Here is a 26883-nt window from a genome sequence, read left to right as displayed (position 1 = left end):
TGTTTTTAGTTGGGGCAGGTGCCAAGCACCTCCCCCTATTCCCAGGAAAGCTTCTGCAGAGCTGTATCCACCGCATGGGATACTAATGTGCTCACGGCCCTGGCCGCCTGCAGGGCCCCAGGGTCAGCAGGACCATCTCACTGCTCACGGCCACCACGGCCACGGGCCCGACACGCAGCCCACGCTCCAGCCTCCCTGCACCTGGATCTCCCCGTGGAGGCCCTGCCCCTGCCCCAACTCCACGTAACAAAGGAACAGCACCCAAAGAACAGGGAGGCCAAAGCATTTAAGTTATTAAATCAAATATACAGAGTGATTCATTTAATATGTACATATTTACAAAAATGCACTTTCACGAGGAGGGGTGGCCGGGGCCGGCAGGTGGGCAGCGGCCTGATGCCCACGGCAAACGCTGACAGTTGCGAGGGGAGAGTCTGTGAAGGCACTTGTCACAAGCTTCAATACTGCCACCGTCCCGGGGGAGAACAGAGCAGTCAGGAAGGGCACTTCTGAAAGCACAGTGGAGAGATCTCTACAGCGGGTGTTCCGGGCAGGAGCAAGCAGGGACGGCAGACTGGAGGGGACTGACCGGTGAGCCAGCGAGGGTCTGCCCACGGGCCTCAGGCCATGCCGACCACCACAGGCCCCACCTATGACCTCAAGCCCCACTGACAACCACAGGTGCCACCAACAGCCACGGGCCACACTGAACATCACAGGTCCCACCAATAGCCTCAGGCCACACTGTCAGCCACGGGTGGTCCCACCGGCAGCCATGGGACCCAATGACAGCCTCAAGCCATACCAACTGCCATAGGCCATGCTGACAGCCATGGGTGGTGCCACCAACAGCCACGGGCCACACCGTTGGCCCTGCTGTCACCCACGGTGGTCCCACCAACAGCCATGGGTCCCACTGGCTCTTTGGCCTGAAGCCACTGAGAACCCCAAGCGAGGAATAAAAAGGAAGATTCTGTAAACAGTGCACCACCTCTGGTAACACACGTTAAACAATCTGGTGAGAACACAGACACCCTCTGCTCTCTCCCGCCACACAGCAAGTGTGACGCGGAAACGTTACAAAAATAGCAACTATCCGAATACTCCGCTGTTCTCCACCCGACAGTCATCGAATAATTTATACAAGATTAAAGAAACGTAGAAAATAAACATTTGTTTTTGGTTTTTGGTGTTTTTTTACACAAAATAAAGAAACTATGCACACGGCCTCAGCCTCCTATGGTCCGGCGGGTGGCGCGGTGCCCAGCGAGGGGTCCTGGGTCCCAGGCCGGCTGGCGGCCACTGTCCTACTCCTTGCCGGCGCGGTGCACGTCGTGGATGCTCCTGACGGCACGGTTGTCCACTTTGGGGCCCGAGGCCCAGCGGGCCGGCCTCCCGGGCGAGCAGCCAGGGTCTTTGGTGAATTTGTGCGAGAGGAACTTCTCAGCCTCCAGGGGGTCGGCCTCCCCATGGCCAGGCTCCTCGTCCTCCTCGTCCTCTGCGCCGCCCGCCGGCCCGGGGAGCGCCTCGCCCGCCCTGCGCGGCGGTGGTGTGAAGTTCTTGCACTGGTACAGCACGTCCTTGGGGCCGCCGCCCGGGCCGCCACCGCCCGGCCGCTCGATGGGGTTGCGGATGGGGTTGAGGGGGGCCCACTGGTTGTTGGCGCTCTCCTCCCGCGGCAGCCGGCTCCTCTCCCGCTCTTTCCTGCGCCTGCGGCTCCACCACACACAGACGGCCACACACGCCAGACACAGCACGCTGAACACGCCGCACAGCACCGGCACCAGCAGACCTGGGGCGGGCGGCCGTGAGGGCACCAGCCTGTGACGCCCAGGCCTGTGGCTCCTGGCTTGAGGGGGGGTCCGGGGATAGGGGCTGGGACAGCAGAGCTGGGGAGAGGGCCCATGGTGGGGCTGGGGGCCCTTTACCCACAGGTATGGCGGGGTTTCACTTCCACCGGCAGAGCCAAGCGGCCGCCCAGCGGGGCAGCAGAATCTATAGCCCCAGGCTGGGCCCACCCCACCCCTCTGAGCCGGGTGTGCCAGGAAGAGTCCTGCTGGCCCAGGGGTCCAGGGAGCCCCTCCCCTGCTCACCTGTGGAGGAGACTCCCATGACGACCGTCTCCACCTTGACCTCAGTGACTGCCAGCAGCAGCGAGCTGTTCCCCCGCTGGGTGATGGCGGCCACGATGGCATGAGCCGCGCTCTGGATCAGGCTGCTGTCGGGCAGGTCCCGTGCCGGGCTGAAGGACTGCGGCAGAGGACAGCGCTGAGAGGCGCCCGCCGTGTCCAGGGGCCTGCGCGCCCCGCCCCCGGAACGCCGAGGCTCCCGGCCAGCTGCAAGAAGGGACACAGGCAGCTGCGGCCCCGTGAGCAGGGATACACTAGACAAGGGCTGGGGACTTGGGTCCCCCAGGCTTCTTGGGGGGAGGCTGATTGGAGGGGTGTCCCGCGGTGGGGATGACCCCACCAGGGAGTTCACAGGGAAGCAGGTGTGGCCTGATCTGCTTTTCCTGCTGACCCCCTTGCATCTGGAGTAGGCATGGCTGTCCAGCTGGCCACACCCACGGCCCTAAGAGCATCACAAACCCAGCACTGCTGCCAGTGCTAGTGCTGAAGTTACCCTGGGGCCATGCCTCCGCCCGTGTGGCCCCTACCACCTCGCCACCAGAGAAATGGCTCTGCCTCCTTCCCTCCTCTCTCTCTGCACATCCCCAAGCCATAGCCTCACCTGACGTGGTTACCCATTCACAGCTGACACCCACCGGGGGCCCAGAGCAGCGCCCCAAGGATGCCCACTCAGCCGAGACCCAGGCAGGTGCCCAGGCCTGGACCACATATCCCAGGGACAGCCTGAGGCCACAGGCACCCCTCCTGCCGCAGGCTTCCGGGAACGCGGCACAGACAGAGCAGGGGACCAAGTGAAAACAAGCCTGCAGGAGGACGGGGCTTCACCAACTACAATCCCACCCGCCCCGTCTGGTCAAGGAGGCCCCTGGCCGCGGCTCCAGGCACCCTGGCCACAACCGCCCCTCGGACTCAGCCCCACAGCCCCCAGTTAGGGTCCCAGATGAGGGCTCCCATCCCCAAACGCCCCAATCCTCAGCCCACAGCCTCGGGAGGCTCCTCATGCCCATCCTCCTCCTTGCAGGACCCTCCAACTATACCCTAGCTGTCTACCACAGGCCCCCCGCCACTCTCTTTCCCTCTCTGGATGCTGCTGCAGCACGCCAACTCCTGCTGTCACCTAGGGCTCCCCCGGCTCCAGGGACTCCTGCCAGAGGCCCAGCCTCCGAGGCTTCAGACGCCAGATCTGAGAACCGGTGCGATCCGAGTCCAGGGTCCCAGCCACCACTCCCCCCACGTTGCCTCTGTATCCCCACACCCAACACCTGCCCGGCCTATGGCACCTGCCGACCTGGCCCCCACCCCGCCCGTTTCTGCGGCCTGAGCCTGGCTCCCCCAGCACCTGCACCCGCTGGCACCTGCACCACTCCTCTACTCCATACCGCGGGGGGCAGTGCCCCCCCACCTCACCACAGACAAGTTCTCATGGGCCTCTGCCGGCTTGCTCTGGACCCGCCTCCATCTCAGCACACGGGACGGGTGAGCCCACCCTACACCCCTGCTCCACGTCCCTCGAAAAGCTGGCCCCGTGGGTCGCCAATTAGCACCTCCTTGGGCCCCGAGCGCACCCTGCCCTTCCTGTCCAGTGTCGGACGTTCACACACCTCCTATCCACCCCCCCAACCTCTGCCTCACCCCAGCTGCCGGCCCAGCGATGCACCCAGCCTTCTGGCCTGGCATGTGCACTGGCCCCACCAAGCTATCTGAGTGTCCAGCCTCTTGGACTCCCACTCTTCCTCCTCTTGCCCCTGCTGGGCCAACATCTCCTCCCCTGCAGACCTGCCCCGGCTCAATCTGCCTCCAGCGAGGGCAAGGGGAGCTGCCACAGCCCCGCCACCTACAACTGCACCAGGGTGGACTCCAGGTTCTGTGGGTCACCCCATCTCCCAGGGGACCCGAGACCAGGACCCCACTAGCCCAGCACTCACCACGGCCACCTCCACGGCGCTGGTTCCCAAGGACGGTCGGTCACAGAGCAGTATGAGCAGGCGGTCCCGGGCCACCGCCCTCGTGGCCGGCAGGGCACGGATCCCCGAGCAGATGGCGCCCACGGTGGTGCCCTAGGCGGAGATGAGCAGCACATGAGCAGGGTCCGGGGCCCAAAGAAACGAGGCCACTCGTCCCCTAGCTGGCACAGCAGGCAGGCGGTAGGACACAGCTTACAAGCTGTCTGGGGGCGCAGAGTGGGAACGTAGGGGCCAGTGGGTACCTTGCTTTCCACACCAGTCCAGTGCCCCCCACCCAGGATGAAGACCACCACTGCCCGCGTCAGGGCTGGTCGGGGCCTGGGGCGACAGCCCCCACCCCCCCAGTCCTCATCCTCTTGGCTTCCACCTGTAGGTACAAGGGGGCAGGGTGGGGCCTCATCTAGTTCTGAGCGCTCCCCACTGGGGTCAGAGCACTCAGGCCACACAACTGCCCACAGAGCTGCACGCTGGCCTGGACCGCCCCTGGAAAGCCGAGGGGCCCAGATCTGGTGGCCCGTGGACATCTTTAGTCCAGGCCCCTAGAACGACTGGACAAAAGGCACCCTGGCCTGGGACCGCCGCTCCTGGCCTCCCCTGCTGCCCCCACGGGGCACACCGGCCCTGGTACCCCCCCTCATGGGACCCCACAAGGCCAGGCTCCCTGAGAGGCCATGTGCCAACCACAGCCTCCCTGACCCCACAGGCTGAGCCACGGCCAGGGTAGCGGGGCTGCTAGAAGCAGCTTCAGGCTCTCTGAGTTGCCACTTAAGAGAAAGGATGAGGCGTCGGGCTCTGCAGACGCCTGGGGCACCCACCCGCAGGGGTGGCTCACCTGGGGCACCTGGTCGCGGTTGAAGCGCAGCGTGAGGCGGGCGCAGTTGTTGTCCAGGTGGCCGGAGCGCGGCAGGCAGCGGGTGCTGGGCAGCAGGGCCTCCTCGGCGCCACACTCCCCCCAGGCCGCACAGGGCGGCTGCAGACACTGACCCAGGGCCTTCTCCTGGCACCGCTGCCCCAGTGGGCACTGGGTACTCAGGGTGTCGGGCTGGCCAGCCAGCAGGCACGGCTTCTGCCCACACCACACCTGGGCCAGGCAGGCACAGAGAAACAGATGCGGGCACCAGCAGGCACCACACGGGAGAGACAGACACCGTCAGCGAGTCCAGGGCCGCACCCGCCCCAGCACCAGAGCTCCTAGACAACCCAGCACCAGAAAGGACCACCCACCCAGAGCAGGGTTGACCCTGAGAGAGGGCGGGGCCAGGCGGAGCCTGAACCAGGTGGAGCCTCAGTTTCCCCAAGTGCACAAAGGGAGGTGCCTGGTTGTGCCAGCAAAGGTAGAGAGACACGGCTCACTTCCACCTCCAGCACCAGTTCCCTGGTCTCACAAATCAAGTGTCAGGGTTATAGACCAATGACGGGGACCCCTGGGCCAGGGGCACTGGGACATCGGACCCAGGCGGGGCAGGGCAGGGCTGGGCAGGGCTGGTCGGGGAGGCTCTCGGGCAGGGTCACACACCTTGCTGCAGTCCCGGTGGCCATCCAGGCAGCGGCAGCTGTTACAGTCCTCCACCCAGGAACTCCCATGTGGGAAGGGCACGCCCCGTGACCAGCAGGACCTCCCGAACACGATCACTGAGGAGAGGAGGAGGGCTCAGCGCTGGGCAGCCGGCCCTGGAAGCCAGGTCTTGCCCACACCCCGACCCGGAATGGCACCACCCAGCACAGTGCCCCCCACCTACCCTCCTGGCAGCGCGGGCCGGCCCGGCCTGGGGGGCAGCTGCAGCGATAGCCGTTGATCTCGTCCACACATGTGGCCCCGTAGGCGCAGGGCGAGGACTGACACTCGTCCACGTCTGCAGGGAAGGACCAGGCTCAGCAGACAGCAGAGACCAGTGCCCACACACAGGCCCAGGGGGGCGTGAGGCAGGGGGAGGCCTGTGTAAGTCTGAGGAGCAGCCCCCAGGCCAACTGCAGCTCGGGCTTCAGTGTGCCCCATGGGGCCTCTGGGCTGAACCTGGCACTGCCACTAGCCTGCAATTCTTATTTTTGAGAAAGATTAGCCCTGTGCTAACATCTGTCGCCAATCTTTCTCTTTTTCTTTTTTCTCCCCGAAGCCCCAGCACGTTGTCATGTATCATAGTTGTAGAATTGTAGCTCTTCTATGTGTGATGCCACCTCAACACGGCTGGATGAGTGGTGAGTAGGTCCGCGCCCAGGATCTGAACCGGCAAACCCAGGGCCGCCGAAGTGGAGCGCACGAACTTAACTGCTATGCCACCAGGCTGGCCCCAAGCCTGAGATTTTAATAAGTACCTGCCCCCCATCCTCCTCCATCTGCCTCTGGAATGGGGTGGGCAGTGGTCTCTGGGGAACAAACACCCCACCCCAAACTAAGGTCAATCTTCTTACAGGGCAGCCCCCAGCTGCTGCTGTTGGGGTGAGTGAAGGGTGCATCTAGCAGGGCACAGACAAGGGGTTAACTGAGGCTTGTGGCGAGGCAGAAAGTGGCTGTGGCTTCAGGGTACGTGGACATCCCTGACCCCCAACTCCAGACACCTGAGCTGGGCTGGGAGGAACGCCCAGGGCTGGGATCCCACCACCCCACCCGCCCAGCCGCCCCAGGCCCCTCACTGATGCGGCAGTCAGGACCCGCGAAGCCAGGCGCACACTCGCAGCGGAACCAGTTGACACCATCGACGCAGACGCCACCGTTGTAGCTGCAGGGGAGAGGGCGGGTGTCAGGGAGGTCCCCACAGCAGCCCGAGCCCCCCGGGTCAGTCAGTCAGCCTCCGGGCTGCCACTCACCAAGGCAGAGGGTTACAGTCATTGGTGTCTGCATTTGAGAGAAGAGAAAAAGAGGTAGGCACGGCATCCACTCTCCCGTACCCCTGCGCCAGCCCTGGGGGACCCCAGACGCGTAGGGCAGGTGGACTCGGCACTGTCCACACCAGCTCACCACGACCAGGCTGGGAGGCTGGGGCGGGGCGCGGGGGCAGGGCAGGGGCAGCTTCGGGAGGAGGCTGCTCTGGGCAGTCACAGAGGGGCCTATCCTGGAGAATGCCTCTAGTTGAGGGGCACAAAGGTGTGTGCTCAGAGGAGTCAACAGAGGCTGGGACACCTGGGGAGGGAGTGAGGCTGCAAGGCTGGGGGGAGCCAGAAGAGCACAGCAGGTCTTGGGATACCACCGTGCTTTGGCGGACGGGTGCAAGGGACAGGTCTGTGGGGTGGAGCTGGGTAGCAGGCCTTGGGAGCCGGGTGCAGAGGAGTGGGCCCCCAGCCCACAGGCCTCCCCCCCGCCCCACGGGTCCCCACCCTGGAGGCCTCTGTTCCCAGCCCACAGCATCCCCTCCGCACAAGCTCACTGTGTGTACAGGTGCGGCCCTCCCAGCCGTCCCGGCAGATGCAGGAGAAAGAGTCCCCGCTGCCCACGCAGGTGCCCCCATTCACGCACGGGTTGGGCAGACAGCTGCTGTTCTCAGCTGTGAGGGGGGACCAGGGGACGGGGCTGTCAGCTGGCCCCGGCATACCTGGGTTCGACGGCATGCCCCCCCGTGACATGGGCAGACAGAGCCAAGAGCAGGGGCAGGCCAGCCAGCGTGTCCAAGGGAGCACAGCCTGTGCCTGCGCCCGGCTCTCAGGGCCCCTCACCGATGTGGCAGGTGCTGCCCCTCCAGCCCGGGGGGCAGGCACAGCGGAAGGTGTCCCCGCTGTCGTAGCAGGTGCCACCGTTGCTGCAGGTGAAGGCGTCGCACTGGAACTCGCCTGCGGGCACACGGGCCGCTCAGCGGGCATGCCCTGGGGCGGCGGGCGGGGCCCGGCAGCCAGCCCCCCAGCGCGGCAGGGCCCGGCGGGCACTCACGCGAGTGGCAGGTCTTGCCCTTCCAGCCGTCGTCACAGGCGCAGTAGAAGTCGTTGACCAGGTCGTAGCAGCGGCCGCGGCTGTGGCAGGGATCGGGAAGGCAGTCGTTGGGATCTGGGGGCGAGGACGCCGGTCAGCAGGGGGGTCACCGGCGCTCGGTGAGGGCTTCCCGGGGGGAGGAGGCACCCAGCTGGGCCAGGGAGCCAGAGAGGGGCGGGGAAGGAGAGCGAGGCGACGGAGCAAGGACCAGGCCTGAGCACTGGTGGGAGCCCCCCCAGGGGGTGGGTGGCTGGCCCAGCACAGATGTGCAGGGCCGGTGGGGGCTTGGGAGAGGCAGGCGGCCCACTCACTGGTGTCGCAGAGCTCGCCCTCCCAGCCGCTGGGGCAGAAGCAGCGGAAGGCGTCCACCTCGTCGATGCACGTGCCCCCGTTGCGGCACGGCTGGCCCAGGCAGTCGTCGATGTCTGTGGGAGGCAGGGGTGAGCAGGCTTCCCAGACTGGCTCAACCGCCACCCGGCCCACAGTCAACGGCCACTCACTCTCATGGCAGTAGGCGCCCGTGAAGCCGCTGTCGCAGGCGCAGGAGAAGTTGCCCCCAGGCTGGCTGACGCAGTGTCCGTGGGGGCCACACACGCTGGAGGGTGCTGCAACCGCCACCCTGGGGCCTGCCTCGAACCCACAGCCATCAATCACTGTGGCAGACCAGACGAGGAGGGATCAGCCAGCCCCCATACCCTGCAGGCTCCACTCCCCCATCCCCCAACTTCTGCAGGCCCCGCCCCTTGTCCCCCACCTCTGCAGGCCCCACCCCACCCTCCACAGGCCTCGCTCCCCGTCCCCCACCTCTGCAGGCCCCGCTGGGGCACGGCTCCCTGGGCACGGAGCAGTTCTTGCCAGCCATGTCGTCAGGGCACGCGCAGTAATAGTCACCCTCCAAGTTGTAGCAGCGGGCGCCGTTCTGGCAGGGATTCGGCTCGCAGAAGTCGATATCCACCTGCAGGGCAGGGGGCGTCTGTGAGGGCCCAGCCCCCCGCCAGAGGTACTGGGCAATGAGCCAGGCCTCGTGTCCATACAAGGAATCCCCGAGGCCCGCGCCCTGCTCAGCCTGGACACCCAGAGCCAGAGCCTGAAGATCTGCCCACCCGAGACTGACCGGGCTGTCAGCTGGACGGAAACACCTGCGGGCCACCAGGCCCCTCCCGCCACCCCGGCCTCCACTGCAATGTGCTTCCTCTGCCTCCCCAGGCAACATCCGGCCTTCAGCCCTCCTGCTGGCAGGAAGGCCAGCTCCTGAGCCCCTCCCTGACCGCCTCACCGCCCTGAGCCCCGTCTGTGGGTCCTTCCCAGAAGCACCACTGCCAGGCGCCCCGGCACAGGCTCAACCTCTACCCTGGGCTCCAGGAAGCCTGCTGGTCCCAAGCCCCGCCCCTAGCGCCCCCTGCAGCCCATTACTCTCCCCTGCAGAGACCAGGGCAGGTCAGAGGGAGGCGGGGGCATGAGCCGCTGGGGAGCATTACCCACTCCTACCCAGGACCCACACAGGGCACATGCAGCCCCTTACGCTCTCAAGCACCCTCACCTGACCCTACGGCCCCTCTTTCAGACTGCCCACATGCTACACCCCATCAAGGCCACCCACCCTCCAGTCACAGACAAATAGGCCACCTGGCAGCCAGCTGACCTGCCAGGGCTCCTGGCCCATCCACAAGAAGGATTGTTAGGACCAGCAGGGGCCCTGCGACCCTCCCCCTCCCCTGCCCCCCTGCAGCCAGGCACCGGGGCTCCGGGGCCTGGGTCTTGGTCCGTGACTGAGCCCCGGACACTGCAGGGCCAACCCCCACTGCAGCCCCTCCTGGTCACTTGGGCAGCCTGGGGACGACGGCCACCCCTCCAGCACCTGGGGCAGCGCCAGACCAAGAAGGGCAGGGCAGTGCCCATGGGCCTCACCTCGCAGAGCTGCCCCGAGAAGCCCTTGGGGCAGTGGCAGCGGAAGCCATCGACCAGGTCCTCGCAGAGGCCACCACGGCAGGGGCTGCTGGCACACTCGTCCAGCTCCCGCTCGCAGTGCCGGCCGCCGAAACCCCGCGGGCACACGCACTGGTAGCCGTTCACCAGGTCCTGGCAAGGTGCGAAGGGTGAGCCTCCTACAGCCCCCCAGCGGGCCCCTCCAACCCCCACGCCCCACCCACGCCTGTGCAGGGGCAGGGGGCCCACTGTGCCTTACCTTGCAGGTGCCCCCGTGCTGACACTGCCCACGACAGTCATTGATGTCTGGGGGAGAGGGTCAGTGTCATGGGCGGGGTCCTGGGGCTCCCCCAGCCCCGTCCCCTGTCACCACCCACCATACTAACTGATATGGCAGTTGACGCCCTTCCAGCCCGGGATGCAATCACAGTAATAGCCACCAATCAGGTTTTTGCAAGAAAAAGCATTAAGGCACGGCTTCCCTTCACACTCATTGGCGTCTGTGAACGAGACAAGGGGCAGCAATGGGGCCCGGGCCCCCCTGGCCCTGCACCTGGCGCCCGCAGCCCCAGCAGCCCCAACAGCAGCAGCCACATGCAGAGTGCAGAGTCCATGCGCACACGTGCCCCATGGGGCCCTTACCCAGCTGGCAGGTCGCCCCCACCCACTGCTCAGGGCAGATGCACTCGAAGCCATCCACCTGGTCCACGCAGGTGCCCCCTGCCGCGCATGGGTTGGAGGCACACTCGTCGATGTCTGTGGAGGGCCGGGGGACAGAGGGAGAGGCGTGAGGGTGTGGGAAGGTGGGTCTGCCCAGGGAGGCGGGGTCCGTGGGAAGAGGCAGGGTCACGTGGGGAGGACAAGCATAGTACCGGGTCTTCCTGCCACTCCTCCACCAACCACTAGGTCCACAGCCACATGTGTGGACTCAACCACCGTGCCCCCATCCACCCCCCACTCTCTAGACAACCTGAGACCCCAAGCTGGAGCCCCCAAAGACTCGAGTGGGCACTCACCCAGTGCACAGGTGGGCCCACTCCAGCCCGACGGGCAGTGGCATTCAAAGCCAGAGGGCACCTCGTGGCAAGAGCCGCCGTTGGCACATGGGTTGGACGCGCAGGCGTGCTCAGCTGCGGTGGGAGCCAGAGGCGAGGGTCGGGTGGGTGTCGTGGCCCAGGCCCCCCACTTCCACAAGTGCTCCTCCCCAGCCCCCAAGGCCCCCAGGTGGGGGTAAGGGGGTGTCTAGTGCACAGAGTGGCCAGGGAGACAGGCCCGGCTGGGCTCCCCAGAATCAGCACGTGCCGGGCCGCTGACGTACCCCGCTCACAGTTCTTGCCCGAGTAGCCGTCTGGGCAGGCGCAGCGGTACTGGTCGGGCTCTGCATTGATGCACGTGCCCCCGTTGGTGCAGGGGTGGTGGCTGCCGCAGTAGTTCAGGTCTGGGGGGGGTGGGGGGTGCTCAGGGGACAGGCCCCGCCGTCACTCCCCACCTTCCCCAAGATGGCTGAGCCTCAGGCCCTGCCACCTGGGCTGCCACCACCCGCCGCCTGCACTACCTTTGTTGCAGAGCAGGCCGCCCCAGTTGGTCTCGCAGTTGCACTGCCAGGGCTCTACGCAGCTGCCGTGCACACAGCCGGGGTAGGGGACGCACTCGTCACAGAATCTCCCCTGCCAGCCGTAGCTGCACCTGGGGAGGGCCGGGGGCGCAAGGCCCAGTGGGTGAGGGTGGACCTCAGGAGCTGTGCCTGCTGCCCAGGCAGCTCGGGAGGCAGGCACAGAGTCCCATGGGCCACCCCCCGGCAGGCAGCCTCAGCCTTTGAACTGGAGCAGGCCCCGGGCCAGCCCGGGGTTACGGCCCCGCCGGCCAGCCCGCACTGTGTCACGGGCACTTCCCGGCCGCTGGCCTCGGACAGTCGGCCGCAGCTGTCCAGTCACTCTGAGCTATTTTGGGACTCATCCCTGAGCAGGGCCCCAAGAGCAGGCGCCGGGAAAGGAAGGCCCTGCCGGGACCCCGGGAACGAGCGTGCCAGTTCAGACACGCCAGATCTGCCAGGGCCGGACGGCACCAGGGCTGGGTAGGCTGGTGGGACATCAGGAGACAGCTCCTGGCCCAGCCCCCGCTGTGTGACCTTGGGCACAGTGCATGACCTCACCTGCAACTCAAGGGCAGTAACTTCTCTCTCCCAATAGAGCTCCATCAAAAACCCATCTCACAGGTGGGAATACCGAGGCCCATGGACTGTGCCAGGCCAGCCCTGCGGGGGGCCAGACTCAGGGCAGTTCCTGACCCGGGAGGAGTCACCATGCCCTGGCAAATGGCCTCGAGGGGCCTTGCCCCGGCCCGTGCTGTGAGCCAGCGTCCCCTCTGGGAAGTCCTTCAGGAGGAGGGGCAGGCGGCTGGGACAGAAAAGGCACCCAGGCCATCAGTGCAGGCCCCACCCCAGGCCTGGGCTGCTCCTGGGGGACAGAGGCTGGCCACCCCTCAAGGTCTGGGGCTCTCCTGCCTCAGGAGCACTGCTATCAGCGGGGAGAGCCCAGCATCCTGTGGTGGACGCCCCAGGCCCAGCAGACGACCCTCCAGGCCCTGGACAGGACCCCCAGCGGCCCCCTTCCTAGAATTCAACGGTCCTGGGGGACGGGAGTAACGTCCAGGCCATGTCACTTCCACACCGGCACGCGCCACGTGAATTTATTTTTGTAAAAGGAAAGAGCCACGGCCCTTCCTGGGCCACTCCCCAGCCGCAGCCATCCAGAGGGGACGTGACCGGCTCAGCGGGCACTGGGACGGGCAGACTGAGGCTGGTGAGAAGGGCTCTGCCGTTCAGCCCACGTGCACAGGGAGGGTCCACGCTGGCTGGGACCGCACACCCACACCTGGAGTCCTCCCTCCAGGTGACGTGTGGAGATGGGGGCTCAAGCCGGGCGGTGACGTGCCTTGGGTCACCCACCAGGGAGCAGCAAGGCCGGCTGGGAGCCCAGACCCCGAGGGTCCCAAGGGCATGCTCTCAGCCCTGGGTGGGGCAGCCTCAGCAGGCCCCCACCTCCCCGGCTTCCCTGGCTGCAGCTCCAGCAGCCCAGGGAGGAGGCCGCAGGAAGGCACGGCCATCTCCGCGGCATCCGGTGTGGGGGGTGTCCTGCACTGAAACCTGAGCCCTGAGCCACCGGCAGCAGCTGGGCCTCACCCACAGGGCCACGGGGAGGGGGAGTGGGGGCTCACCTACGGCTCCCCCTCCCTGCCCCGTCAGCCCTCTGTCCCTGCAGAATCCTGCCCCCATCTTCCCGCACAGCCCGCACCAGCAGCGGGGGGCGGCGGGGAAGAGACTGACTCCTCTCCCACCTTCCTCCCACCGCGGCTACTCGGTCACTGGCCACCCAGGATCACTGGCACGGCGTCAAGGTTGTGCACTGCAGCAGCGGGTGCCACGCCAGGATGTACAGACGAGACCCAGCCCGTCGTGCTCACTGCCCACAGCCCGTGTCTGCCCAGAGGCCCCAGGCCCACACCCACTGCACAGGTCAGAGGGCAGAGAGCCAGCCCCGCACCCACCTCTCCCACTCTCCCACCCAGGACATGGATCCTAGGGGTGCTTGCCCCCCAAGACATGGACCACCCTGGGCCAGGGCCCCCACCAGGTGCCCTCTCACCCTGCAGTGCTCCCCACGCTGCCTCAAGGCCCGCTCAACTTCTCTGAGGTCCTGCAGTGTGAGGGGCTGGGTGGGTGAACCCTTAGCCCACCCCTTCCTTGGGCAGCCTACCCACCTCCCTGCCCTGGACGGGCCGGGGCTGCTCCTCACGCTACCTCCCAGGCCAAAGCCACCACAGAACAAGCAGAAGGGTCACCGCCCCTCCTTTCCTGGCTGCTGAGCCAGCCAGCTCCGAAACTTGGCTCTCCTGTCCAAACTCAACGCTGTGTGATCCCGGGAAAATAACACTTAATTTCTCTGCGCTTAGCGTTCCTGTCTGACAAATGCATATGGAAGCAAACTCAGGTCATGGATTAGTGAGACCCGAGGCTGGGGCAGAGGGCTTCACTCACCCCCACCCGCCTCTCTGCCAACTTGCAACTCCTCCCAAGGGCGGAGAGTACCCACCTGGTCCCCCAGCCCCATCTCCCTAGCTGTCCTCGTGCAGTCCCCAGCACCCGCCCTTGCTTGCACACTGTAAGAGTGCCCTGCTCGAAGCCCCCCGCCCACTCCAAGCCCCTCCGCTCCACTGCCAGGCAGAACTGCTCACCCACTGTCCTCCCCTCCCACTGCCTCCTGACCCCGCCCGATCTGGGGTCTCTCCCACCTCCCCCCATGGCCTCCACTGGCTGCACGTGGCTGCCATCATTCCTCACTCTCCTCGTGCCCTCCGACCCCCCGCCCATCCCGTGTCATCTCCTGTCCCCTCTGACCCCAGGCGGCGCTCTGCCGGCTGCCTACCTTCACCAGCAGGAAGCTGGGGCTGGTTCCTTGGCCTCTTCTCTCCATCTGCCCCCAGCCCAGGCCTCTCCCCACAAACCCTCGGGGAAGCGCAGGGAAGACATCACCCTGTGACATCCCCTGCCTGTCTCTATCCCCGCCTGCTCCTCCCGCAGCCGTCCCAGCCCCAGGCATGGCAGCTCCACTCTTTAGAGGCACAGCTAGAAGGCTTGGGGTCCTCCTTGATGCCCCCCTTCCTCTCACCCCCACACCAAATCCACTCCAGGATGTCTGCAGGACCGACCACCTCTCCACCTCCCGCTGGATCATCACCTCCACCCCCCACCCCTGCAGCCACCTCCCCGCCTGGCTCTGCCCCACCCAGCAGCTGCCCTGGTCCTTCCACCCCACCTTGCCCAGCCCTAAACCCTCCAGCAGCCCCTCTTCTTTCCCAGGTGCCACCTCCATGCTCGCTGGCTCTCCCCGTCCCCACCCATGAGCATGAGCCACCGTGCCCTCCGTGTCTGCTCTTCCTGTGCTGCAGACACCCACCCCTGGGTGGCTCTTGGCTTCCAGGCCTCTGCCTGTGGGGCATCACTGTCCAGGCCATGTCACGTGAAACGGCCTGGCCACCCTCCCTGGTCCCCTGCCACACTATTCTCGTGGGGCTGTCGCCATCGGGCACACCCCAGGCTCTGAGGACAAGTGTCTCCCCTGCGCTGATTACAAGCTGCACAGGAGCAGGGCCTGCGTCCCTAACTCAGTGCACACCCCGACATCCAACCCAGGGCCTCGCGCATGGCGGGCACTCAACCAGCATCTCCTGGGGAGCAAGTGTGCAAGGTGGCAGAGGGGGGCCAGTGCCCAGCACTCACCTGCACTCCCCGGGCACGGCGCATCCCCCGTGGAGCAGATTGCATCCTTGTTTACACACAGCTGCGGACAGAGCGGGCAGAGAGGCACGGCTGCGGCAGCCCTGTCACCACTGCCCTGGGAGAGGTGCTGGGGCAGCAGCCCTCCACGTGGCGCCCCGTGGCTCCTGCGCGTGGCCCCCACACCCCCTCCAAGTGGCCTCGCGCGCCCCTTCCATGTGGCCTCCCCAAGCCCCCCTCCATGTGGCCCCGTGCATCCCCTCCGTGTGGCCCCACGCATCCCCTCCGTGTGGCCCCCACGCCCCTCCGCGTGGCCCGCTCACCTTCCTTGCACTCCTTGCCCATCCAGCCATCCATGCAGGCCTTGTTGCCGTACTGGTCGCAGGTGTAGTGGCCAAAGAAGTCGTTGCGCGGCCGGCAGAACTTGTTGCAGGTGGCGCTGTAGTAGTTCTCGTCACAGCGCACGCGGATCTGCAGCTCCAGGTGCGCCACGTGGCCGCTGAAGTGCAGGCTCTTCCAGCGGTCCTCGGGGTTGATCATGCCCGCGTGCGACACCCGCTCGATCAGCAGCTCCTCTTGGGGAGGCGGCAGAGTCAGCGCGGCCGCCGGGGATGTGGCATGGGCCCCAGCGACCAGCCCGGCCAGGCAGCCCCGGGACAACAGCAGTGGCCAGGGAGGGCGGGCAGGAGCCGGGACAGCAGGGACACTGGCCCGGCTACCACAGGGAGCAGAGAGCTGAGACAGGGCTCCTGCTCCTCACCCCCAATGCAGACGGGTCACGGAGGGCTGGGGGCCCCAGGAGGAGGCAGGGCTGAGACCACAGCTCCTCAGGGTTGGCACGAGCTGCTGCGAGGCCACAAGCTCCGTGTCCCCAGTATGCCCCATGCCAGTGCCCCTCCTCGGACACCGTGTCTGCCCCTCCCTGCACAGGATGTTGCTTAGTTGTCCCCTCTCCTGCTCTGTGATGCTCCCTCTCTACGGGGTTGTTCCCAGTCGTGAGCACACGGCTCCTGACCCCGTCTTCTTTTTTTGTGAGTAAGATTGGCCCTGATCTAACATCTGCCAATCCTCCTCTTTTCTGCTGAAGAAGACTGGCCCTGGGCTAACATCCGTGCCCATCTTCCTCCACTTTATATGGGACACCGCCACAGCATGGCTTGACAAGTGGTGTGTCAGTGCGCGCCCGGGATCCGAACCTGCGAACCCCGGGCCACCGCAGCAGAGCACACGCACTTAACCGCTTGCACCACCGGGCCAGCTCCTCTGCCCCCATCTTAAAACACCTTCTCTCACCCCGGGATGTGCGTCAATCCAGTGATCTGACAGACAGGCCTCACTTTGAACGAAGCCACTGCACAGGGGAAGGGGCACCCTGGGTCCGTGAAACCCTGCCCCACGCTTTTGTACTGGTTTGGGATTTTCCACAATAAAGGCTAAGGAATCCCATGCTCCCCTCCCTCCCTCACGCTGCGTCAAGCAAAGGCCTGGGGAGAACCCTCCCCAAACAGGGCCTGGCACCCTGTGCCCCACCAACCCATCACCTTGCCACCCTCCTCCCAGGAACACTCATCCCCATGCTCGCCTGATCCCCCTGACCGCCGCTCCCAGCCCGGCCCCTCCATGTCCCCTGAGCATGGGGACCAGTGGGACCCAGGGCTCTGGCTGACTCAGCACCCAAGTGCCCATGTGACGTCACCCTCCAATGCAGCATGTCCAAACCACGCCCTGGCCCAGGCCCACGATGGCCTCTCCACCCTGCCGGCTCCTCGGGCCACCCCCAAGCCCGCTCTCTCAGCACAGCCAACTCACTGGCAAACCTCTGCTTCTACTTTCAGAGAGGACCGGGCCCTCCTCACCCCTGCAGGCTGCCCCAGGTCCAAGCGCCCCCACTGCCACTTGGAGTCACACGGCAGCCTCCGCATGGTGACCCCATGACCTGGCCCCAGCCTCGCTGCCCTCATCATTTCCTCCCAGCCACAGGCACCCCATGCTGCTCCCTAAACACATCGGGCTTGCTGTTCCTCGGGGCCTTTGCACACGCTGCTCCCACCCCCTCTGGGGCTCCTCTCCCTTTGTCCACAGAAAACCTCTCTGCCCTCCCACCATAGGGCACCACAGACTGGCACGCAGAGGCTGGTCGGCCAGCAGGTGAGCCTCAGGGAGAGGCCCATCAAGCCCCATGTTCCAGAATAGATGAGCAGACAAGGGGCCATGACGCCAGAGAAAGCCTCTCAGGGGTGCCCCACTCCACCATGCCACCGACATGACCCCAAAAGGACATGCCCATCAGAACACAGATGCAACTGAGACTGGAGAGGAGAACAGTGCACGCGCAGCTCTGCAAATCGTAAACATGGCAGAGCTTCCTGGCAGTCAGGGCAAAAAGGAAAACAGTGCACAAGATCCTCGTGGTAGAGGCAGCTTTCCTGGCACGTGAGCCTCTGTCCCCAGCAAGCAGAGGACCAGGAGCCTGGCCATATACATCTCTGTGGCTAAGGGGGGTCAGCCTCCCAGTGCCCTGAGGGAGGCCCTGCAGACAGCAGCCTACCCAGCCTGGGGCTAACTCACCATCCGGGGTGGTGTCATTGTCCCAGTCCCAGGCCTCCACGATGAGGGTGAAGGAGCGCTGTCGACAGGGAAGGGCCAGTCAGGTACCCCGGGCCCCACCTGCCTGCTGCTGAACAGGCGGGGGCCAGCCCTGCCATACCCCAGCCCTGGCCCCGCCCCCAGTGCCCCCGACTCTGCCCCCTGGGCCTGTCAGGGCTCCTCCCCACCTCACCCCTCGGCTCTGGGGAACAGCCCCAGGCCACATCTCAGCAGACCCGAAGATGACCCACTCAAGGGAGGAAGGCTGCTCCTCCAAGACGAAGGCTCAGGAACCTGGGCTCCGGGCTCCTGTGCCCCAGTGGCCCACACCTGGCCAGCCCGACTGGCTCAGGCCAGCACAGACAGAAGGGACAGCGACTCGGGGAGAGCAGAGGGCACAACTGGAGTGGCCACAGACAGAGGTCCCCGGGTGGCCCAGACCAGGGTGTCGAGTGCGAGAACCCCTTGGCACCTCAGTGCCAATCCATTCCCTCACGCCTGCCACGCCCTCAGGTCCTGATCCACAGTGGGGAACAGAGGTCCTGCTGCAAGCCCACCCGAGGGACAATGCCCCATGGCCACCCTGCTACCCCTCCACCATGCCCACAGGCCCGCAGGGCAGAGAGCATGCCCACTGCGAGGCCCCGACAGGCCCAAGCTTGGGGCTGCCCCCCAGACACAATAAACAGCACGGAACCCACAAACCTGCCTCACCTGACAACAGGAAAAGGAGCAAGGACACAGGGGGAAACTGAGACCCAGGGAATGCCCAGTGCAGCCTCAGCCCACAGTCACTTCTCCCCCCACCCCCTCCCAGGACCATCCAGCCCTCGTGCCCTAGGCCACGTGGTGGGGTGATGTCACTCAGCAGCCCCAAGACCCACCCCCTCCATGAGCATAACCAGAGCCACCATGCAGCTGAACCCGTCACTCACGGGCACACGCTGGGCAGCGGGGGCAGGCCTCGCCCCCCACCCCCACCCCGCCCCGCCCTTCCCTGCTCAGGCCCCTCTGTGGCCCCCCACCCACACTGCTCAGCCTCCTCTCCTGACCAGCCATGAACATGCTGACCACCCCCCACCCAGCCCAGGCCCTGCCCCAGACCAGGGGTCCACAGGACACGGCCAGCTCTGGGGCAACATGCCGGCTGGTTCCCTCCCACACCAGTGGGCACTGCACTGGGAAGGCCAGACTCCTCCCGCCCTCGGCACCCCCATCTTCTAGCCCCTGCAGTCTGGCTGTACCCGGGAAACCAGGGCCCCCTTCCCCCCACGCCTCCAACTGCCCCCTCCTGTTCCTGCCCCTCCAATGAGGCAGCCTCAAGGCCCTGGACACTGCCCACTCTGAGCTCCACTCAGCCTTCCCCACACTGCTGCCCCTGCCCTGAGCCCAGCCCCACCAGCGCCTCCCCCAGACACCCCAGGACGACCCACAGGACCCCACACCCACCCAGGAGCACGAGCTGTAACTGGGGAGACATCCACCAGGCTTCTAGAACTCTCCCTGCCCCCGTGGGGCTGTCACCAGACTCTCAATCCCACTTCTTGAGTGTCCCTTAAATCCATTCCCTCACGCCTGCCACGCCCTCCGCCAGGCCAGCAGACCCGTGTCCAGGTTGCCCATCCCCTCCAAGGACTCCCTGCAGCCTCTGGGGCCTCCACACCGCCATCCAAAGGAGCCCCAATGGCCCCCAGGGCTCGTCTGCCTCTCCTCCGCTGCTCACAGCCCTCTTGGGGATCCTGCGGCTCTGGCCCTCTTGGAAGCCACCCAGACCCTGCTCTGCCTCCACCCCAGCATGCCCACCCTGCCCCTGGGCCTTTGCACATGCAGCTCCCTCCCTCTGCGTAGAATGCCACCCTCAACCGGCCTGCCCCTGGCCACACCCACTCCTGGTGACAGCTGGAACGCCCAGCTCCTTCCTAGGCTTCACTCATGTCATTTCATTCATTCATTCATTCATTCATCAAGCGTACACCAGGCATGGCTCTGCCACTAGGGACCACAATCTCTGCCCTGGCAGACGGATGAGTCAGCGGGGCTCCAGGGGCAGGGCGCTGTTCTAAACAGGGGACAGAGCAGGCCTCGGAGAGGATGACGTTGGGATTGAGGCTGCCGAGGAAGCAGCCCAAGGGGGAGGAACCACGGCAGGGCCGCGGGGCGGGAAGAGCAGGGACGCGGAGACAGAAGTATCAGGGCCAGACTGCGCAGGGCCACAGACCCCCGCACCAACTTTGGCACCAACGCTGAGCAAATCAAGCAGCCGCTGGGAAGTCTGAGGCCTGAGACCCAAGGCAGTCAGTCTGGCTGCTGGATGGAATGGGCTGTAAGGGCGGGCACAGGCGAGGCAGGGAGCCGGCAACGGGCTGAGCCAGAGAGAACAGGGCCAGGGTGCACCTGCGACCACCACCGCAGGTCGAGCTGCCAGCAGGGCAGGCGGAGGAGAGCCCCAGGCCCGGGCCACCCGTCCCACAGGGCCACCGGCGCGTTTCCCGCACCTGGGCTTATGGCGGCAGGGAGCTCCTCCTGGCTCCCAGGAAACCCTCGCCCACGGCTCAGGTAGGATTACTGCCACCTTCGCCCGAGCCAGGGCTCCGGTTACCTGCTCCCGCGGGGCCGTGCGGCCGCCCGCCCGCCCACGAGGGCCCCTCCGCCCGCCAGCTGGGCTCCCCACACCTGGACGGCAGGAAATCACCCAAGGAGAACCTGAGCCGCGGCAGGTGCCCCCTGCATCTCCCCCAGCCTCCGCCCCTCCCCCAGGCCGGCCTCCAGGACTCAGTTTCCCTCCGCAACAGACAGCCTCTCCTCCCTGCGCTTCCTGCCTCCTTGGCCGCGGGCCAGGACAGGGTGCTGTCAACCCCAAATCCCCAGAGAACAGGAGAGGACAACAGGCCTGGGCTGGGGGCCTTGGAGGGTGTCCCGGAATTGCAGGGACAGGGTTGGGGTTGGGCAATGAGGCTGGCGGTGGGGTGTTGGGGCGGCTTCCCTAGCGAGCCGACAGGGAACCCCAGCCTCTCCTCCCCAGCCGGCCCCATCCTTGGGAGGCCAGCCAGCCAGCCGGCCAGAGTCCCTGCTTGCCCAGCCACACCTCTACCCACGAGCCTCCCTGACCCACCCACGCCGCATGGGCAGACCCCCAGCCTGACCATCCAACTGCCTCCTCCCCAGCCCAGACCCCCAAGGCCAGATCCAAATGGTTCATCTGAGCCCCCACAAGGGGTGACAGGAGTGATGGGGCAACAGCCCCAAAACGTGGAAATGACACAAGGCAGACGTGGGACCGGCTGTACCAAACCCTCTGATCCAGGACACCCACAGCCCAAGGCCCCCACAATCTAGGACACCCCACGGCCCGGAGCACCCCAGGCCAGGAAGGCCCAGCACAGCGCCTAGGCCCACTGCCCAGGTCCATGGGCTCCAAGACGCTTCCTCCCCGCAGCATCCCACATCAGCAACCCAGGCCCCCATGGAGCAGAGCTTGGTGCCGGCGCCAGGAGCTCTAAGCACAGATACATTTCCTGAAACCTGAGCTTTGGAGAGGCCGGGGCCTCTGCCGCCATTGTCACCCAAGGGAGAGGGGGAGGGGACCGCCTCCCCCCAAGGCGTTGTGCCCCAGGGCCACAGCAGAAGGAGTGAACCGAAGGCCCACCCCACACAGGAACCCAGGCGCCCACACTCCACCCCAGAGACCAGCCAGGGCCTTGCCTGGGCCAGCCCCACCCACCCGACCCTCAGGTCCCTCGCTGCCAAGAGGGCCAGCAGCCCAGGGGCTCGAAGCACCTCGTCACACAGACCTTGTGGGATTGCTGCAACAAAGCCCAGGATCAGGCTGATCCCAATCACACAGGGCTCACCTGCAGTCTGGGGACCCGGCTCACCTGGGGTCTTGGGGATGGAGATCCTGGCTCACCTGAGGTCTGGGGGATGGAGACCCCCGGCTCACCTGGGGTCTGGGGACCCCGGCTCATTTCGGATCTTGTGGATGGGGATCTGGCTCACCTGAGGTCTGGGGGATGGAGACCCTGGCTCATCTGGGGTCTGGGGGATGAGAACTCTAGCTCAGGCCTGGGGATTAGAGATGTTTATCTCCCCACTTCTAGCTCAGGGCCCCACTTGGCTCCCCCAAGAACCCCCTCACTGGTCCAGGGTGCTCCCCATCCAGACATGACAAAGCAGCCTGAGAAGGTCCCTAAGAGCCACAAGCTCTCTAGCAACCCCTTCCTGTCATGCTAGTCTTGCTCCCCAACACCCACGCTCGCCCCAAGGTCCAGGGACAAAGCCCCCAGCCCATTTCCAGGCCCTCCACAGGCCAGTGCTGTCCTCTCACGGTCCCCACTTTGCCTGGGCACCGAGAGCCCTACTCTGCCACCCCCGTACCAAAGCCTTGAACAAGGCTTCTGACGCATGAAGCAGGTGCCTGGGCGCAGAGCGGGGCACAGCCCGCCGAGTCCACCCAAGCAGGACTCCTGGCCCCTGCCAGGAAGCTGTGGGAAGTGGGCGGTGGGCCCCAGTGTGCACAGAGGAGGCCCTAGGAGTGTGTGTGTGGGGGGTCTAGGGCCCACATCAGCCCCCAGCTCCTTAGTGGGGGCAGGAAGCACAGGGAGGACGGTGCTCCTGGTGCCCCCACTGCCACGTCCCCAGGCGCAGACCCCAGCCTGGCCCACCTTGGGCTGGGGGCTCATGCAGCTGCCAAGCCCCCACGGCAGGTGGATGCGGTGGGGCCCGGCCCTGTGTTCACATCCCACCAGCCGCCCGCTTTGGGTATGCACGGTCCTGACTGGCCAAAGTCCCCGCCCCCACTCCTGAGCACACCACAGCCCCCCAGGGACTCCGGGTTTCGGCTGGGCAGCCAGTGGGGGACGGGGAGGAGACGAGGCAGGTGGCGGAGCCAGGCTAAGGGCTCCTGCAAGCCTGAGCCCTGAGCCCTGTCCCCTTTAGGAGAGCACACCATCACGCCACGTTACAGGCAGGAGAAGCGGGCCCCAGAGCCTGCCATGACCCAGGATCTCAGGTGGGCTGCGCTGTCAGAAACTGGGTGAGCCTGAGGCCCACCTGCAACATGCACAGCGCCTGTGCCCGCGTTGGTCCTCCCCGCAGCTCCAGCTTCATCCACCGCTAGTGACCACGCTCCATCCGTGCCACCACACACAGCCGCCCCTGGAACCCACACTGCACGTGCCAGCGGGGAGGCCCTCCACCTGCGGGTGGGTCCTGGGGCCCCAACTACCAGAACACGGGCCAGGTAGGAACACGGGGCCTCCAGCCAGGCAGCAGACCTGTCACTTGGGGCGTGGCACCGGCTGCCACACCGCACCTCCATCTGCCCACCAACCCCTCTGAGCGCACCACCCACCAGGCTCCTCCAAACCCTCCATCAGCCACCTGTCACAGAGAACACGTGCACGCACACACACACACACGCATGCACGACCAAAAGTGGCCTCCATTCTGCCAGTCACAGGCCACGCACCAGCGCCAACGGTGCCACTGACCTCCTTGGGGGCCAGTGGGAGGCACAGGGGCATCTATCGGGTGGCGTCAGGAGCGGAGGAGCAGCCCTCACACCTGGCACATCCAAGACCCTAGACCCAGCCCCCTCCACAGGCTGAGCCTGACACCAACCTGGAACCACAGACTGCAAACAGCACAGAGACCCCGGCCCACGCGACCAGGTCAGGGTGCAGAGAACCATCCAACAAGGGCTGGTGTACCACTGGCAGAGGCCAGGGCACAGGAGGGTTCAGGACCGACAGAGGGTCACTCGGGGGGGTAGGAAGGACACAGAGCCCAGATCAGCTCTCACTCTTCCTGCCTCCAGGGGCCAGGCCGGGTGCAGGAGGGGCAGCACCCCCTTCCACCTCCAGCCACCCTCAAGGCCCTCCCCCCCGCACCCCAGAGAGCCGGAGAGTCGAAGCTGGTCCTGGGCAGGAGCCCTGCTCCCCCAACTGAAGCCCCTGAAGCAGAGCCCACCCGCCTCAGTCCCCAGGGAGCCAAACACAGTCCTTGCTTTCCCCAGTTGGAGCCGAATGGCCCGGGGGTGCCCCGGGTTCCAAACGCACCCCAGCTCACAGGATGCGGTGGGACGTGCAGCAGGCTGAGGCAGAGTGGCCACGGGGCTGCTGCCGGCAGAGCGGAAATACCAGGGTGCTGGCATCACCACACAGCTACACGCCCGGCAGCCAGGCCGCACCACCGGCAGGGAGGGAGGAGACAAGAGCTGCCCCCAAATACACAGCCACCCCACAGCCCCAGCCCCCCACCTGTGGGTGGGCCGCCCGCCCCCTTCTGAGGCAACCAAGGGAACCAGCTGGGAGCACGAAGGGAGCGGAACTGGCCCGAGACCCGGTGCCCAGACCCCCAGGATCCCAGGGAGGCGAGGGCCCGCCCCATCCCGTCCACCCCTGGCCGGCCGGTGGGTCCGAGAGCCACGAGGGACACGCATTGGCCCGCCACATTCCTCCCAGGCCTCCCCGCCCCCACGCCCACGGCTGCCAACTCGAGCAGAAACACATCCTCAGGTAGCGATTTGGAGCCGCGCTGGCCAGGGCCCAAGTGCAGATGACAGGCTGCGGGCCCTGCTCAGACCTGCCTGCTGCGCCGCTGTGGGGGCGACGGGGCTGGGCTTATCGGAACTGCACGAGGCCCTCCCACACCTACCCCTGCTTCTTCCATCTCAGGGACACCCCCACCCAAGGCCCTGGGGTCAAAGGAGACCCCAAAGACCACCCAAATACATGGGGGCAGGCCCATGGCCAGAGGAGGCCGTGCCAAGCCTCCCTGTATGAACAGGAGATCAGGAAGGGGTGAGATGGGGTAGCGGTCAAGGCCGCCTGGCTCAATCTTAGGAGGTGCCAGCACAGGACTCAGCCAGGGTGGGGCAGGGAGCCTGGCCCCCCACAGGGTAGGCCCTATGGGCCCAAACTCAGCTGGCCTGGCCTCAACTCCCAATGTCTTTCAGGGTCGGGCTACTGGGCGGCCACATTCCTGGTGCCTCCTGCTGGCTGGTCCAGCCGGAAGTCCTCAGTTAAAAGGACAGGTCTCTCAGTCACAGGCTGGCACCCCACTCCAGCCACTCCCGGCTCCCAGGCCCACCCCGGCTGCCCTGACCCCTTCCTGCATGCTGGGGTCTTGCCTCACAGGGTTCTCCCATTCCAGCCCCCAACCAGTTCCTGGACTGCAGCACAGAGACCTCCGAGCGGCCAGGCCAAGCCGTGCTGCACAAAGCAGAGCACACTGGGCACCAGGAGGCCGTCGCGCCCACCCCAGCCCTCACCCACCACAGCCCAGGGCTGCCCACGGGATGGGCCACATCCCCCACAGCGTGCCCAGCCCAGGGCTCCTGCCTCACTAGCCGCCCCCAGGCCCCCTCCTAAGAACGAACAAACCAGACCAAAACTCTACAAACAAACAGAAAAACCTGCGACAAAGGTCACAGTACCAGGGCCCAGTGTCTCTTCCCCCCGGGTCCTAGGCCAGCAGCGGGGCTACCGCCGACACACACCCATCAGGCCCTCCAGGGCCCAGAGCCCCGAGCCCGGGCGCCGGCCCGAGCTGCCCCCCACCCCACCCCGCCCCCACCCCCGGGCATCCAGGAAACGACAGGGCGGGCGCAGGCTGGCCGCGGGCCCGGGGCGGCTCCGCCGGGGCCTGCCCCAGACCAGCCCCAGCACGCGCGGCGCACATGCCTCCGCGGCCTGCCCGGGCCCGGGGCGCCTCGCCGCGCCTCCCCACCCAGACAGACACGCGCAAGGCGATGCAGGCACACGCCGCAGCCACCCCGCCCCCGGCCCCGCCGCGACCCCCGCGCGCCCACGTGGCCGGGCGCCGACCGGGCCCCACGGAGCACGCGCCCGGGGTCCGCCCGCCGCGCGGCGCCCCTGCCGGCCCCGCCCCGTCTGGGTGCGCGCGGCCTGCACGCAGGGCCCGGGCCGCAGGTGCCGGAGGGGCCGCGGGCGGGCGGGCGCCGGCCCCGAGGGAGGGGAGGGCTGAGGCGCGGGGGGTGGGGGCGCACGTACCGGCCAGGCGAACTGGAAGGGGATGACGACGAGGCCCGGGTCCTGGTCGCCGCCAGCCCGGGCCCGCGCCCGCGCCCGGTCCCCCGCGGCGCCCGCCGGCGGCAGGTAGAAGGAGTTGCCGCCCAGCACGGGCGTGGCGCCGTGGCCGTAGCTGCAGGGCCCCGTGGGCGTCACCTTGGCCTGGTACTCCTTCAGGCACACGCGCACGTACGTGTCGCACTCGTCGTGGCCGCAGCCCCCCGCGCGCGTCGTCCGGCCGTCGCCGTCACAGCAGGCACCGCTCAGGAGCTCCCCGTTCACGTTCCGCAGCGCGCTCAGCTGCAGCTCGAAATAGCCCATGGGCCGCGCCGCCTAAAAATAAGGCAGAGAAAGAGCGCAGGGAGGCGCGGGCCGGGGTCGGCGAGCGCGCCGCTCCGCCCCCACTCCGCCGCCCTAGCCCCCGCCGCGGCGCGCAGCCTCGAGGGCTTCCGAACGGAGGCGCCCCAGGCGGTGCCGCCCGGCCCCGAGGGGCGGCCCGGTGCGCCCCGTCCGCGCCCCCGCTCACCTGCACGCAGAGCGCCAGCAGCAGCAGCAGCCGCCGGGGCAGGCGCCCCCGGCCCCGCGCCCGCATCGCCGCCTCGACCCCGCCCGCCGGGCCCGCCGCCGCCGCCCCTGCGCGCCCGGCCCCGGCCTCCCAGCGCCCGCGCGCCCGCCCGCCCTCCGAGCGCCGGCAGCGGCGGCGGCAGCGGCGGCGGGCGGGGTCGAGGCGGCGCCGCGCGGCCTGGGCGGCGGGCCTGGGCGGCGGGCGCGCGGGGGCGGCGGCGGCTAGGGCTCGCAGGCGGCCGCGCTCCGGCCCGGCCCGGCTCCCTCCCGGCGGCGGCGGCAGCGGCGGCGGCGGCGGCGGCGGATCCCGGCCTCGGCTCTGCGCGCCCGCGCTCCCGGCGCCCGCAGCCAACAAGTTCGGGACGAGACTGACAGCTCGCTCGCCCATTCGTCACCCGCGCACCTGCATATGCATGAGGGGGCGGGGCCGCGCCGCGGGGTGGGGCTGGGGGGCCGGGGGCGCCCGGCCTTTAAAGGCGGCGGAGGGCGCCTCCTGCCAGCGCCCGAGGCC

At 67.0% G+C, this 26883-nt stretch overlaps 1 protein-coding gene across 3 annotated transcripts; it reads right to left on the bottom strand.

The window, feature by feature from the left end:
• Positions 1-271: 271 nt before the first annotated feature.
• Positions 272-26415, bottom strand: JAG2 (jagged canonical Notch ligand 2). Of its 3 annotated transcripts, XM_087447813.1 has the most exons (26): positions 26335-26400; positions 25791-26141; positions 17761-17818; positions 15516-15767; positions 15196-15256; positions 11473-11603; positions 11236-11355; positions 10934-11047; positions 10560-10673; positions 10304-10417; positions 10177-10223; positions 9900-10070; positions 8796-8946; positions 8492-8644; positions 8303-8416; positions 7953-8066; positions 7742-7855; positions 7456-7572; positions 6899-6926; positions 6725-6810; positions 5833-5946; positions 5610-5725; positions 4926-5174; positions 4055-4186; positions 2094-2250; positions 272-1792 (listed from the first exon to the last, which is right to left on the bottom strand). In XM_087447813.1, exons 1-26 carry the CDS (start codon positions 26398-26400, stop codon positions 1308-1310), a joined length of 3729 nt encoding a protein of 1242 aa, XP_087303939.1. In that variant the 3' UTR covers positions 272-1307. The 3 variants fall into 3 exon arrangements, with proteins under 3 accessions (XP_087303939.1, XP_087303938.1, XP_087303940.1); XM_087447812.1 differs by lacking the exon at positions 10304-10417 and having other exon boundaries at positions 26335-26415; XM_087447814.1 differs by lacking the exon at positions 26335-26400 and having other exon boundaries at positions 26002-26123.
• Between the last annotated feature and the right edge of the window lie 468 nt (positions 26416-26883).

The sequence above is a fragment of the Ceratotherium simum genome, chromosome 24, assembly GCF_057802395.1.
Source record: "Ceratotherium simum simum isolate JZ-2026a chromosome 24, ASM5780239v1, whole genome shotgun sequence".
NCBI lineage: Eukaryota > Metazoa > Chordata > Mammalia > Perissodactyla > Rhinocerotidae > Ceratotherium > Ceratotherium simum.
The sequence above is the reverse complement of the archived record's forward strand: the minus strand, read 5'-3'. Positions and strand labels throughout refer to the sequence as shown.

Coding starts and splice junctions, on each gene's coding strand:
- JAG2 (XM_087447813.1), bottom strand. CDS start 26,400: ATGCGGGCGCGGGGCCGGGGGCGCCTGCCCCGGCGGCTGCTGCTGCTG. Junction 10,674..10,933: donor TGGGCCCACCTGTGCACTGG/GTGAGTGCCCAC, acceptor GGCCCTCCACAG/ACATCGACGAGTGTGCCTCC. Junction 8,417..8,491: donor GGGCGCCTACTGCCATGAGA/GTGAGTGGCCGT, acceptor TGCCTCCCACAG/ACATCGACGACTGCCTGGGC.